The 15,994-nt window shown below is 46.1% G+C and overlaps 1 protein-coding gene across 2 annotated transcripts in view; it reads right to left on the bottom strand.

The window, feature by feature from the left end:
• GAREM1 (GRB2 associated regulator of MAPK1 subtype 1) overlaps positions 1-14,561 on the bottom strand; it is a 114,969-nt gene extending 100,408 nt beyond the window's left edge. For both annotated transcript variants that reach the window (XM_087707116.1, XM_087707117.1), the window contains exon 1: positions 14,178-14,561. In XM_087707116.1, the coding sequence (XP_087563242.1) occupies positions 14,178-14,298 (121 nt within the window). In that variant the 5' untranslated portion in view covers positions 14,299-14,561. The remainder of the gene's footprint in view (positions 1-14,177) is intronic.
• Positions 14,562-15,994: the final 1,433 nt, after the last annotated feature.

Below are 15,994 nucleotides of genomic sequence, written 5' to 3'. Positions count from 1 at the left end.
TTTCCATTAGGGAATGTTTTTTAACTTCAGAGGTTTTCTAGGCATATTACAGAAAGGCTGCTATAAAAAGCAATATTACTGGATCAAATTATGTATTGTATTATTTGAATGTATGCATTGCAGCATGCGACTTTTTGTGAACATTCCAAACAGTGGCACAGGCATGGATGGGATATACAGTAAGTTGCAAAATGATATAAAGGGAATTGACTTAATTTATATATCTACCTCACCCTCACACATGCTTGTTTTAGTCATCAGAAGAAAGTCTTGGAAACTGAAGAATCCTAGTAGTTTCCCAGTTTCAAGACAGGATGAGGGCTAAGGGTAAGGTACTAGACCCGTGATGGCGAACCTATGGCACGTGTGCCCAAAGTGGTATGCGAAGCCATGTCGCCTGGCACGCACGGCCTTGCCTGTTTGTCTACTGGGTTTTTGGCATGCATGATGATCAGCAATCCTTCGCGCACATGGCAGTGGCCAAAACCGGCATGCACGTGCGCACAGGCCAGCTGATTGTCAGGTGCACATGTGCACCCGAACCCGGAATGCAGCCATTCTCTCTGAGCCCTAGGAATGAACCAATGGCAAGCTAATTCCAAAATCTTGCCAAGAAAATTGCAGGGACTTTGTCCAAAGAAACAAAAAGGTTCTGAAAAAAGGAGAAAAAGAAGTTACGGAAATAATGATAATAATATTTGCAACTAAGGACCAGGTAGATGCTAAATAAACTTGGGGACTTTTCTTAGATGTTAACAAACTTTTCTAAAGAACAACACTTTTAATTTCAACTGGTCATTAGAGTTACTCCTAAAAGTGTGCTTATTAAGTTATAGAATGCTTTATGGCCCATTTTTAAACATCAAATTGCTGTTAGAAGAACAGGAATGGTGATGGTGGGGGAAATGATACCAAGAAGCCCAATCTTGAATTCCATAACAGAAGGGAGGAGGGCTATAATTATAGCTGATAAAATACATTTTAAAAGCCTCTTCCTAAGACAGCTGCACCATGTATGAAATCTAGATGAAGGAATTTCATTTTCAAGAGTTTAGAAAACTGGTAGCAGAAATATAAATATAAAGGAAAACTATTCTGGGCGTCCTCTGACAACATTAAAGTGCTAAGGAATAAAATGCTCTGCTTCTTATTGAAAGTTATTTCCACACATTAACCATACCATGGGACTTGGAAAAAGTAAAAGCAATCAATGTAATGTGGTGGAAGTGGCCACAGCTGTCCTGTTTACTTCTGAACTTAAGATGTTTTCTCAGTTAAAAAGGAAACAGCTCACTTCTAAATATGTCATTTAAAACTTACTGAGTTCAGGGGGATTTTCTCTCAAATACATTTCGCATTCAATTGTTGCAGTGAGAGGCAGAACACAGAATGCAGAGAAACAAACACTGTTCCAATTCTCTTACACTGTAAGGTAGATGCAGAGAAAGAACGTTGGTCTTATCTGAACGTGTCTTTTAAGAGGAAGGGTGGGAGTGGTTACATGTGGGTATTCTCAAAGCCTGATTGGTCCAAAGACTGAGAGCAAACTCTTAAATACTGGTGCCTTCCAGTCCTATCCCAGTTTCCTCGAAGGCGAACGGTAGAACTGAAACAACAAAAAACAACAACAACAACAAACACCCCCGGGAACCACCCGGGCCCTCCTCTTGGCACCAAAGGAAAAACACTAGGGCGGGTTGTGACTACTCCCTCCCTTCCTCTTAAAAGAAACGTTCAGGTAAGACCAACGTTCTTTTTCCAGAGGAAGGGAGGGAGTGGTCACATGTGGGACATACCCAAGTTACAGTCCCAGGGAGGGAAAACAGGAAACCACTAAGGCCCAAGGGGAACATCAGCCGCCACCCACTGCAAGACCCTCCGACCAAAGGACGTGTCCGCTGAAGCGAAGGCATCCAAATGATAATGTCAGGTGAAAGGAGTCGGAGAAGCCCAAGTGGCCGCATGACAAACATCAGCAAATGGGCCCCTCGTGGCCCACACCGCCGTGGTCACGGCACTCCTAGTAAAACGGGCCGTGATGCCCAATGGGGCCGGACGACTAGCTGCTCTGTAGGCCCGCAATGGCCAGACGCAGCCAACGGTCAATGGTGGCCGAGGACACCCCAGAACCAAACGTTCCTGGCTGGAACGAAACAAACAAGGCCTCTGACCTACGGACCCCCTCAGTCCGCCGGAGGTAAATACACAGAGCGTGGCGCATGTTGAACCGATGCTAGAGCCTCCCCCTATCATTGGAACAGGCCCGGGCAAAAGTCGGGCAGGACGATCTCCTGAGCCCTATGAAAGGGAGTGTTCACCTTCGGGAGGAAGGTAGGATAAAGGCGAAGCACTGCCCTGTCCTGGAGAAAATGGCAAAGGTCGTCCCCGGAAGACAGGGCGCCCAACTCCGAAATACATCGGGCGGAGACAACTGCCACCAGGAAAACCACTTTCAAAGACCAGAACCGCAGACGAACAGACCGAAGAAGTTCCAAGGCCCTGAGAACTAGCGGAAGATCTCACGTGAGGAACCCGTGGATGGAGGGAGGCCGGAGATTAGCCGCCCTCCTACAGAGAAAGTTGGAGCAGGGGAACCTGAGAGAGGGAAGAAGACCCCGCACCCCTAGGACCGAAGACAAAGCTGCCACCTGGTGGCGCAATGTCTGTAAAAGCCCATCGGCAAGGCCCTTTTGCAGGAATCCAAGACGTTAGGAATAGTGGCCCTGTCGGGAGAAATGCCAAGAGGAGAACACCACCGGACAAAGGCCGCCCAGGTGGAATTGTAGAAGCAGGTCGTAGAAGGGTGCCGAGACGCCTCGAAGTAAGAATGACCCCAGCGGACAGGTTAGCCCTCTTCAGCAGCCACCGTCCAAGAGCCAGGCGGCCAGATGGACCCACCGGGGCTCTGGGCGAAGCAGGACACCCTGCTGCAAGACCACCCCCTTCCGCGGGATCCTCCACAGAGGGGCCACGACAGCCGGACTAGGTCCGCGAACCAAAGACTCCTGGGCCAACAAGGGGCCACCACAATGACCACAGCCTTCTCCGCTACCACCTTCCGGAAGGCCCCTGGAACAAAGGGGATGGGAGGAAATGCAAACAGAAGGCCCGCGGGCGACCTGCTCCTGTGGGCGCCCGTGCCCTCCGCAGATCTGGACTGGAAACGGGGGAACACCCGGAGAAGCTGTAAGTTCGCAGGCGAGGCAAACAGAACCACCAGAGGAGAGCCGAACCCCTGACAGATCCTCCAAAACAATGATGGATGGAGAAGCCATTCGCCATCATCCAGGGTCGCCCGACTCAGCCAGTGTTGGCTGGCGGGCCCCCGGAGGAGAGCTTTCTCTTTGGCTGCTCCGACCCTGTGGAATCAGCTACCCCCCAGAGGTCCGGACCTTACCCACTCTCATGGCCTTCAGGAAAGCCATTAAAACCTGGCTGTTCCGGCAGGCCTGGGGCTGTTGACCTTAGTGTTAAGGTCCAGCCCCGATTAGAACGTATGTGTGTTGTGAATTTTAAACTATTTTTTTACTTATTTTGCTTTTCTTTTTTCTTCTTTTGTTGTAAGCCGCCCGGAGTCCTCCGGGATTGGGCGGCCTATAAATGTAATAAATGAATGAATGAATGAATCCGCCTGGACGTTGGAGAGCCCAGAGATGTGATTTGACACCAAGGACAACAGGCGCCTCCCCGCCCAGACGCCCAGTCTCAGTGCCTCCAGCCAGAGAGCCCGAGAGTGGGTCCCCCCCCCCTGGCGATTGATGTGGACCTTGGTGGCCACAATGTCCTTCAGGAGAAGTACGTGATGCCCCTCCCCCGAGGCCTGAAGTGTCGCAGAGCCAGGCGGGCCGCCTTCAGCTCCAAGCAATTGAGGTTGTGGCAGAGCTCTGAGATCAACCACCTGCCCTGAGCCATCCGGGAACCCACCAGGGCCCCCCACCTGAACAGACTCGCACCTGTGGTGACGGTTGCCGTGTCTGGCTCCCAGAAGCAGCAGCCCCACTGAATGGCTGGGAACAGCCGGGAGGCGGAGAATCCGAAGAGAATTGCTCAATCGCTCCCTCCGAAAGGGGTTGAGTACCCACCGGAGAGGCCAAAGATGAAGTCTGGCCCAAGGGACTATCCCGAAGCAAGAAGCCCTCTTGCCCAATAACCGAGATAGAGTGAGGATCGAAACTAACGGACTTCCGCGAACGCTACCTGCCAGTTGACGCAGGCTGCTCTGGCGCTCCTGGCACAGACGCACTACCCCCGACACGGAGCCTACGGCTGTCCCCAAGTGAAGAATGTGCGTGGAAGGGGAAAGGTGGCTCTGGGGGAAGTTCACTGAGAAACCTAGGCTCTGAAGACTCCGGATGGCGGGCAGAACCACCGAAATGGCCGAGGAAGAGACCCCGCTTTAACCAAGACATAGTCTAAATAACCTTGGAGTCTCACAGGGATGGAACGCAGATGAGCCGCCAGGGTCGCCAGAACTTACGTGAAGGCCCAGGGAGCCAAGGCCAGCCCTAAGGGAAGAGCCCAGTATAGTAGTGGTGGCTCCCACGCAAGAACCTCAGGAACCCGTGAAGACCGGCCAGAATGGGATGTGAAGATAGGCCTCTGTGAGATCCACTGAAGCCAAGAAGTCCCCCTTACTGATGTCCTGAAGGATAGATTTGAGGGAGGACATCTAGACTCGCCTGTACACCAGAAACGGTTCAGACGTTTGATGTCCAGTATTGCTCCCCAGTCCCCCGAGCTCTTCAGAACAACAAACATGTTGGAGGAGAAGCCCAGGCCCCGTTCCTCCAGAGGAACTGCTTCCACCGCCTGAATGTCGAGAAGGTGGGCGATGGCCTGATCCAACAGGCAGCGGCGCTCCAGGCTCTGGGACAGAGGGAATGACCTGAATAGATTTGGAGGGTTGGAGAGAAATTCCAACCTCAGACCGTGACGAACCTTGGCTCGGACCCAAGCGTCCGACGTGATCCCGTCCCATTGCCCCACATAGAGGGAAAGGCAGCAGCCGAAGGGACGACTCGAGTTCGAGTCACTTCCCTCTGCGGTAGGGATGGCAGCCTCCCCCACGAAAGGGCCGTCTGGACTGGTGCTGGAAATAGTTTCTGTCCTGAAAGGACGACCTGGGAACTGCCTGTCAGAGCAGAAAGAAGAAAAACACCAGTTATAGTCATAATCTGAAGCTCTACAATGTTGCCTATGGGAAGGATGAGACCCAGACTCGGCTTCTTAGCGTTAGATGGCAGACCCATCTTTTTGACTTTATTCCTGACCAGAAAGGGGTCGAGAGCCTCCCCAAAGAGATTAGGCCCCCTGAACGGAGCGGCTACCAAATTCCACTCGGCCTGCCATTGGCGCAGCCATAAGAGCCTGCGAGACGGGACCAAAGAGGCCAAAGCTCTGGACGCCAACTGACCGTGTCCAGGGTCGCATCAGCAGAAAGCTGGGAGGCCGCTATGATCTAGGGTAGATCCTGGTGAAGCCGCACGTCCTGGATGGGAATGTGCTCCTGGAACTGCTCAAGCCACATGACCGTGGCGCAGCTGAAAGAAGCTGAGGCCGCGGACCTGATAGCCCATGCAGCAGCATTAAAGTTCTTTCTTAAGGTAAGTGCCGTTCGCTTATTCTCCGGCTTCAACTTACCTGCCGCCTCGCTGGACACCACAGGAGCAGAAGGAGACCAGGGCGGCCACCGGGTTGTCAATGGCCGGTAACAGAATGGCCTCATGTTATAGTGCCTGTGGCCATTACCCCCAGGAGTCAAGAAATTGGAGGGATGTGCCCACTGGCTGGTCAGGACCTCCATAAACAAGGGAGGAACCGGAATCTCCTCCTTGTTTGTGGCCATGGCAGAAAACACAGCCAGGTCAGAACCCCCAGGTGGGAGCACCGAAGGTCCCCGGACCCCACCTAGATTGCCCTCTTTGCCCTGCCAAATAGAATCTTGAACATGGCTGGGACAAAGAGGCCTGCAGAAGATGGTTCATCTGAGGGGCCCGGAATCTCATCATCGAGAACCCCTGACCTGGAGGTTCTCCTCTCCCACGACCGAAGTTTCACTAACCATGGAAGGAGAGGAATCATGAGGTTGGGCCCTGCCCAGGCCCCCCATGCCTGGAAGAAAAGGACCCTTTGCCCCTCTGGGCAAAGCCCCGTGAAATGGCAGCAGAAATAAGCCCTTTTGATCCCTTCTGGTAAATGCTCCAAATCTTCCACATCCCCATAAGAGGAACTAGGCCTCAGGGGAGCTAACCTGCTAGAGGAGCAAGAGCCTCTGGAAGTACCTTCCAAGGGAGTGTTCCGCCCCTCCCCGTGTAACCTGGAGACACTGAAGGGGAGGGAGAGGGGGACCCCCTCCACCTAGAAGACGAGAGGGCCCTGTAAGGAGAGGCAGAAGGAGAAGAAGGGCTGAAACTCCTAGGGGAAGAAAGCCCAGAAAAAGGCCTGATTGGAGACCTGGATCAGTCCCTGGAATTAGGCCCTGAGGCCGTGGTCTCCTCTCTGCTCTGGCAAAAGTCTTTTCAATGGCCTTATTTCTCATGGCCTCCTCCTTGGTGCAGGCCCTAGATGGGCGCTGAACCATGCTAGGCCTAGGGAGGGGAACCTCCTTGGAGCCCTGCACCAAAACCTCCACCCCCTCATCGGGCCTTCTCCTGGCCCTGGGGAAGATCCGACCCCTCCTCCATGCCCCACTCACGTGTCTGACGAAGGAGAAGTCACTGGTCTCTGTAGGCCCCACTGGGCCTGCTGGGTGGAGTGGAGGGATTAGGCCAAATTCGTCCCCAGCTGAGCCACACGATTGGCCGCAGAATGAGGCAAGGACCTCGCGCACGTGGCGGCATCCAAAATGGCCGCCGGAACTCCATGCAGCGGCGGGGGGCCAAACCCAGTACTCGCTGCTCCGCTCCTGCTCCGAGAAGCTGCTGCCGCTCTAAATAAGGATGGGGGAGCCATGCGGCCCACCGGCACGCACTCCTCGCCCCCAAACTCCCCTCGCAAAGCCAGCAAACTGAGGAGACATGCGGCAGCCACCCAGATCAAACGGCGGCTCCGCAGCAGCTCCCGCGCCGAGGCACCGAAATCTCTCTCGCCAGGGAAGGCAAACTGCCTTCCCAGAAGCTGCATCTGGAGCTGGCACCCCGGCAATCCCGGGGATAGGGCTGAGGCTCTGGGCCTGCAGGGGGGAGGCTGGATGCCCCACAGGGCCCTCCCACAACCGCCTGAGGCAGAGGACTGTCCCTTGGGGCCACAGCAACGAGGATTTAGAATTTGTAAAATTTAAAAGTGCCCAATTAAGCCAAATAGAACACCAGATTGCAATGAAACAAAGCCTACCTATGGAATATTCTCAAACAGTACATGGACCAAGAAAGTCTGAGAGGAAACCGGGATAGGACTGGAAGGCACCAGTATTTAAGAGTTTGCTCTCAGTCTTTGGACCAATCAGGCTTCGAGAATACCCACGTGACCACTCCCTCCCTTCCTCTGGAAAACAATACAAGTGGAGTGGGAAGATCTTAATATCCATTGGATGCTACTTAGTATGTGTTGGTACAGAAAACCTTTTATTTAGAAGAGTTTCATATTCAAAGCTGTATGATCACATACTTTAATAGGCAAGAAATACATAAAGATTATTTGTACAGGATCAATAACATTTCATACATAAGCACAAATTACAATCTAATAAACAACAGTGAAGTTTGCTCCCTATTTCTGATCATCTTTATTGCATAAACACACATCAAACTTCATTCTTAGCTTAAGTCTTCAGAATAAGCCCACAGAGAATAAGGATTTAACTTAAAAACCTAGCTGTGATTTTGATTAATTCAATAAATGATGATGAAGCATCTCTAGAGTACAGTGGTATGATATGTCAACTGGACTTACAAATCACTTAGAAGGCAAGTCATAATGTGTTTTGATTTGGGGCCTAGCATGATAGGCAAACCATCCCAAGTTAGAGGAGGAATACCTACTTCATTTAAAGTCACAAAAGATAAACTTGGATATTGGGATAAAAGGGAAGAAAAGTGGCAATAGCCAAATTGTCTGAAGTCTCAACTTCAGAGTACCTCACTGAAAATAAAATATTTATAATGAATAGAAAAAATAATGGGTACTAAACACATAATAGTCTAAATATTCAAGTGTCCTTTATATCCTATTTGGACATGTTTCTTGACAGTCATAGGTGACCTGGTAAGTCCCTGTCAATTAAACAGCTACACGGGGATTGCAATTACATTAAGAAAAGACTGCTTAACATTTATTACATCCAAGTATAGAAGTCCACTATAGTGGTTAAGGCATCAGGCTAGAAACTGGGAGATTGTGAGTTCTAATCCTGGCTTGGTCACAAAGCTTGCAGGTGACCTTGGGTCCGTCATTTCCTTTCAAGAGAAAAGAGACAATGGAAAAATACTTCGGAAAACCTTGCCAAGAAAACTGCAAGGATTAGTCCAGGAATGTGTGAGAAATGGATACAAATGAATGGAAGAAAAAAAATACTAAGATCAGATATTACATAGAAACGCATATGAACTATTCTAACCAGTAGTAAAACTGTACAGCTTAGAATAGCTGCTAGCAGCATTTTACATCAATCATTATTATCATCATTATTTAAAACACCCAAACTTTAGAAGATATTGAAGATATAGATTCAATAATGTATTAAAATGGCAAAGAAAGCGCTAAGATTTGTCACATGACCTGCCACATTAACTCTGTCTTTCATGTGTTCTGAGCACAGAATACAAACAAGTACTAATGTTTCAAAATATTTGAAGTCAAATGATAGAGAAATTATTTTTTTCCCAAAGGCATGTTTGCCCGACTTGCCAAAATTATTCTTATATATTTACTTACAACTTCCCTTCCCCACATTACAATGTTCTTTCCAAAAGGGAACAAACAAAGCATGCAAAAATACATTAAGAGAAACATGCCTTTTCTTAACACTACCAAATATTGTGGAGCAAAGAATGAATTAGATTAGCTTTAAAAAGGTAAAACCTCAACAAACCAAAATTAGAACATATTCTAATTTATTAAGGCAAAATTAATTTATCTGAACATAATTAAAATTACTTTCACTGCACCTTTGCACAGGAAGGAAACCCACGCAAGCTGCACTGAAACAAAAAGACGTAGCTGTCATTCATTGTCTACTCTGCAGTGCATATATGCACTGGCCAGCTGTTATAAGTTTATGCTTTATGAGTTTTTATTAAGCCTACACACTGAAACTGATGTATGTTCACTGTCATCCTCCTGCAGGGAAGTGCAAGATTCCTATAGAGACATTCCATTCTCATTCATTTCTTTTAAAGCCTCTTTTTTTTAAAGGTTGCTACACTTTCAAGCAAAGTCATCATAATTGACTTGTTTATTGTTCATTTTAACTATATATTCCTCTCAGGAATCATTCTCATATTAAAATGTTGTCATAAATTTTAATCATGAAGCTTTTGAATGTTCACAGTCAACAGTGGTAGATGCAGACTAATCAGTAAATTAGATGCAGTTAAGTCAATAGCATAAGTAAAATAAAATTTGTCTAGAAATTCAAAATGCAGTATATGTTCTAAATACTGTAGCTTTTGTTCTTCTAAGAGTCTAAGTCAAGATACATTGGGGTAGAATGCTCATCTCATCCTTCTCTACAAATTATCAAGATTAATCATTAATTTGGAAAGGGTAAAAACGCATGAGACATTTTCACATTCAGACATGTATTTTGATAGACAGAAATAGACAAAAAGAAAAGAAATGCTGATACAAGACCATATCCTTTAGCTTCATTATGAAGTTTTTTTCCAGGGACTGGAAATACTGATTTCTGCAAAATTGTCTTACAAAAGTAGACAGGGGAAATCTAAAGGAAGCAAAATTGATAGTATGAATAAAGACAAATATATGTGTCCCAGGATAATGTTTCAGGATCCAATCTGTGTTGCTCACGGGGACCAGAAGTTTTGTCTTCCAGGCTTTTCGACTCGTGCTGAAGCCCATCTTTAGGGAACTTAAGAGAGAAGTTCCCTGAAGATGGGCTCCAGCACAAGTCCAAAAGCTCAGAAGACAAAACCTCTGGTCTCGACCGAGACTAGATCCTGCAAAATTGATAGTTTGAGTTTGAGTTTAATAAAATTTGTATGCCACCCACTCCCATTGGGACTCTGGGCGGCTCACAACAAAATAAAAGCATTTAAAAATTAAAAAATACAATATTTAAAATTAATACATCATTCATTCAGTCAAGTGGGGCTGGATAGTACTTAAGTTTAAACCACCCCTACATTGAAATGATTTATATGCCAGTTCACAAAATCAATAGTGAATACAGGCAAAAAAATGGAATTAAGGGAATACATAGCACATAGTTTAGTGGCTTAGTATATGAAGTATAAGCTGTGAGTGACACAGATCTAAATCTTCCTAAGTAATGAAGAAAAATATTGTTCACTTTCCAGATATTTATGAAACATGTGAGTTTTCTTAAGAACTAAGGAAAAAGTATTTCAAATGCTAATGAGAATTATTGTCTGATGTTCTACTTTATTCAGTGATAGCAAATAATATCATACACTAGTTTTTAGGGGGGGGGGAATCTGATATTACTGGCTCAACTAAATTGTTACAACACACTAAGTAATCTTTAATTTCTCCAAAAATCTTATCTGGCTCTAATCACAGAGATCACACAGAGATATTTTTCACTATAATACTATCAGCCACACTGTCTGGAACTGCCTGCAATGATAAGTATAGGAGTACAAACCTTCTGGAGAATACCATCTCAGGTGAAATATTACATCCTCAGCATATTACAACTGTACTTCAAGATCTGCTACATTAGTTGTCAATAGGTTCCTAGATGTAGTCCAAACTATTGGCGTTAACCAATCATTTTGTTTGTCTTAGTGTCCCAGTTCCTTCAGGATAATCTCCACATCTGGCTTTTCCTGGGGATCTGTTTATCTGTTTATAGACAATTGTTAAGTCTCGGGTGGTATATGGCAGGTGTTTGTCTGTTTGAATTCTAAAGTGCCAAAGCACTGTAACTTCTTTATTGTCTATTTTGTGGTCCCACCAGATATTTCTTAGAGACAGTCTGATGTACCACTGTTGCTACTTCATCACACTATTATTTGCCCAAGTCTGTGTGATCTTCTTGCTAACTAGGTTTATTCACTGTTTATTCAGCTTCATTATTTATTATGGTTCACCATACAGCCAGCCAGACTGGATTTGCCATTTTAATCCACCTATTGAGTCCCTCCCAAGGACCTGGGATAGGCAGGTGTTGCTTGATGGTCTTTTATATTGTATATATAATACCAATTATGGATATTTTAATTGAGCACCTGTTTTTACTGGAGTGCTATAAACTCTTCTGAGTCTGTATTGGTTTGGTAATATACAAACAGAATAAGTAAATACAATGTTAAGTGAAGTAACTCTTACATTAACTATTTAAACAAGTAGCTGCTGCAGGAAGCAGCCGAAAACTCTGGAGCAAAGATTTTGGTGTAATGAAGTAAACAATTAAGAATAAGCCTAGCTGAACTCAACAGCACTGACTGTTGAATTGATATCCATGTAACACACTACTACTAGATGCAAACTGAATGACTATAAAAGACAGAATGCCAGTAGATTTAGTAAGATGTTCACATGATTTTAAAGAATTGCAAGAGGCAGGAGATATAAATAATAAAAGAAAGTAGTAAACAAGATCATGGGATGAATGCCAAGATAAAATTATGATTTCAGGAAATATTGCTGAAAACATGTGGGAGCAATACATACAGGAAGCAGAGAATAGTTGGCTCCACATATAACACTAGGTCTTTGCCCTTTTAAACCATGGTTTGTTGAAAAACTCATTTTACATATAATGCCAAGCTGTAAACTTTTAGAACTTCAAAAGAACACATTGATATTAACACCAAATACAAACCAATTACATAATTGTATGTAACTTGGCAGGTATGTAAATCTCCCCACTTCCAGTATATAAATCACAACTGAGGCTGGTGTATATTTGGAAATCAATTTATTCAAAAGGAAAGAAAGGTGAACATTAATATCAATGTTAGTACTGCTGCATATGAGAGAAAATGAAAGGTGCAGAGAAAAACATAACATTGGAATTCCCAGCAGTGGAAATTCAAATACCAATCACCCTTTGTACTCTCTAGCAAAATATGGATATTTGTAGTTTCATTTTTTGCTTCAGTTCTAATGCAATATTACATAAGTTTATATTGCATTAGAACTAAATATAAACTAATATTACAGACAAAAGTTAAATATTTATGAAAAGCGCTGTTTCTGATTTGCTGAATATCTGATATAATCAGTTCAGAAAATCCTTGACATATCTGGATGAACAGGTGAGGTAAGAATGAAAACCTTTTTCTATTTAATATTTAAAGAGGGCATAAATACTGCAGGAGAGTTCTTGGTCTTTTATGCTATGTAAATAAAAAGCTTCAAATTAATAGATAAACAATCTAATCTGTTGGATTTTACTATAAAATGTATTTGTGTCTCAAAAGCACACAACATACATATTTTCAAAGAGCAAAATTCTACTTACACTTGTTACAGAAAGTAAACATTCAGGATCAGTATAAGAATTTTTTTCTTCAAAACAAGCAGTTAAAAGACACCTATCACAAACCACTAAGTGAGGGCTTCTGGCTCACTTTGGAAGCATAGTGAGACGCTGTAGTATAGTGTGCAACTTCTATCTCTATTACTATAATGTATTTCATGAATAGCAGTTTCTCTAAACATATCCTTTCAAAGTTAAATATAACCTGTCAGAATAAGCTGATATATTAATGGCTCTTTAAATACAGTGTTACATTTCCGAGAATTTGAGAGACAAAATCATTTCAATAGATTAACAGTTTAGATTGTAATTTTAAATTTTCAGTTGGATTAATGCCTCTTACTATGTCACAAAGTACTCTGGCACGGCGTGAGACATAGTGTAGCATTAACCACGGGCAAATGCACACTGGACAAGTTTCTGAACACAGGATGGATGAAGGGGGTGAATGTTTATTTTTATTTCAAGTCTCTTCTAATTTCTCTCCCTACACACCTAATTAGTATGAATTAGAACAAAGTATATTTGGACTAGGATCAATCATACACAGAAAGAAATAATTCCTGCTTAGGTTTAGTGCCAGGCGAGCTACAAAATCTGGGTTGCAAAAATCCAAGTAATCATTAAATGGCAGGATTTTCTGTATCTCTTTTTCATCTGGGTTTTTACAGCTCAGATCTCAACCTATGGCTAACTAGCTCAACAAACCAAAGCTTTGTACACGGAAAACCAACTTTTCCGTTCAATACTCCATGCGTCCGGCCACAATCCAAGTCTCTCCAGTTTTCCACTCATTTCAAACGAATGAAGCGTACTTAACTCTCGACTTGGATTCCGTCCATCGACCTTAGTATCCCATCCCCAAAGACCTTTATGGGATTTAACTTCCAATTACATTGGTCTGAAACTCAGTCCTAACCTTTTACACCCCCGCAATGGGCGTGTGCGTGTGAATACACACACAAGGTTGAACTTGGCTGGATTAGGAAGAGGGTAAGAGTAATGCACTTGCTAAGAAAACTCAGTAAGGATGGAGTTGTATTTTACGTTTCGCAATAAGTGTCGGGACTTTAAACTGCGGCATTTGCCAATAGCAATTGCTCGGTATGGACTCCAAAGGAGCCCATGGTGCCATCCAAGCACAGCTGAAGGATCTTCTCCCGGCCGGGCGTCGCGCACCGACGGGACCAGCCTCTGGGCGATATAGCTGACCGCCCCCACCCACCCACCCGTGTCGCCCGCATTACTCCACCGGCTGAAAGCCCCGGCGTCCGTCCCCCCACCCTTTAAGGGCCCATTCATATTTTGGTCACGTGGCCTCTTTCCCCAATGGGCTCTCCTCCCCAGAAGGACTAGCGGCCGGGAGCTGGAGTTTGGCCAGCGTTCAAGCCGAGGGAGGGAGTCGGCGCTGGCGGTGCCTCACTGTGGGGGCAAGAGGAGCGGTCCTCCCCGCTCGTCTTCTCGCCCCCTTTTCTTCCATAGCTCCCAAGCGCAGCCAAAGCGGCATTCCCAAGCTGCTTCTTCCCCCGCCGGCCCCTGCGGTTCGACTTACCGCCGTCCAGTTTGACGACCTGGGGCAAGCGGTAAGTGCTAACCAGAAGGTCCAAAGGGATGGACACGGAGCTCCATTTCACATCCTTCAGACCGAATCCCGGGGAGGGGGCCGCATCCATCTTCCCGCTCTTCTTTCGGTTCGGAAGAGTCGAGCGGCGGTAGCGAAGTCCTTGGGTCGGGGCGGGGGGGGGGGAAGCTGCACTCTTCCTTCAGCCTCTACTGTTGCCGCCGTCGCCTTCCCGGGCCATCCTGGACTTGGCGCAATGGCAAGGTGACTTGCCACCGACCGCTGCTGCTTCGCCAGCCGCGGCGTAGGTTGCAAAGGCGGCTGCTGTCGCTCCCGCTGACTCTTTCGCGGATAGCTCCAGTTGACCCAGTAAACGCCATCCCAGCACAGGGGACTGACTAATCAACAAGGTGCGAGGGACGCCTGCGCAGTTTGCGCTCCTCCTCTTCTCCACTCCCAGGGAAAGTGGAGCTCCGGCGCTCCCTCCTTCTCGGATCAACCAGGAAAGGGAGAGAGGGGGGTGGGTGGAGAAGGAGAGACGGACGACCGCCTGCCGCCAATTCTGGCCCTCTCGCTCCCTCTGCCGGCCGCTAAAAAAGCCTGCAGTCTGGCTGCCCGAGTTCAAGCTGGACTCGGCAAAATGATTATTATGATTTTTTGCTTAAAACTGTTCAGCTGCCAGCTTTGGTTTGAAGGAGGAAAGCAGCAGGGAAAAAACCCCTGGGATTTACCTTCAGAAGAAATAGCTTAATAGATCATAATTAGACAGCCTGACCAATATTTTTCTGGCTGCTGTGTTTCTGTTCTGCTGCTGGCTCATTTGGGAGTTAAATCCCACTGGACTCCTTAAAGTTCACACAATGCACTAAACCATGGTTAATGTGGTTTTTCAAATTAAGCCAGTTGTGGCTGGGTTGCACAAAAGGTACTTGCTCAACCTGCTTGTGATCTTGACCTGATTTTGCTGTTATAGGGCAAACATCAAGAACAATCTTTGCTTATTCTTTCAGAAGGATCAAAAACATGTAAAGATGTGGAGAGGGAAACAAAGACAGCAATTAGAGAAGATGCTGGTACTGTGTATGTTATGTGAACTATTAGCAATGTGAAATGTATGAGCACAGCTGATACAAAACACACACAGCCTGACATGATACGCAGCCTTATGTCCCCTGGCTGCTTGCTGGGAAAGTTAATGGTGATCAGCACCAGGAAAACCCAGATTCAAATCTACCTTCAGCCATAGAAATTAGCTGTGTAACTTTGCATCAGTCATTTTTAGGTCTTCCTAGTTGATAGGACTGCTGGGGCAGAGGTGGTATTCAGTAAGTTCTGGCCAGTTCTGGAGAACCAGTAGTGGAAATTTTGAGTAGTTTGGAGATATCACCTCGGACTGGCCCTGATCCCATCTATTCTCTGCCTCCAAATGGGATTTTGCAGTAACCTTCCCCTGGAGTGGGGAGGGCATGAAGATTTTACAGTATCCTTACCCTGCCATGCCCACCAAGCCACGCCCACAGTAAAAAAAATTGAATCCCACCACTGTGCTGGGTGTGTGTGATGGGATGAGGAAATTGGAGTCCAGGAACACATATGTACATCACCTTGAGCTGCTGGAATATGTCACATATGTTGGTCTAAGACTATAATAAAGATTTAAGTCGTGTACTGTTCATTCTGTTTTTGAGCTCAGCCCCACTAGTATGTTCCTCTGCCAGAGAGTTGTGGCAACAGCAAGGACACGCTGCCTTGTTTCCAGCAAGTGCTTCTGCATTCCAGCCAGAGCTCAGCCCTGTTGCCACCCAGTC

The sequence above is a fragment of the Thamnophis sirtalis genome, unplaced genomic scaffold (genome assembly GCF_051295495.1).
Source record: "Thamnophis sirtalis isolate CommonGarterSnake01/CBP01778 unplaced genomic scaffold, rThaSir2_p1.2 scaffold_2, whole genome shotgun sequence".
NCBI lineage: Eukaryota > Metazoa > Chordata > Lepidosauria > Squamata > Natricidae > Thamnophis > Thamnophis sirtalis.
Note: the sequence above shows the minus strand (reverse complement) of the source record. Positions and strands in the feature narration are given on the sequence as shown.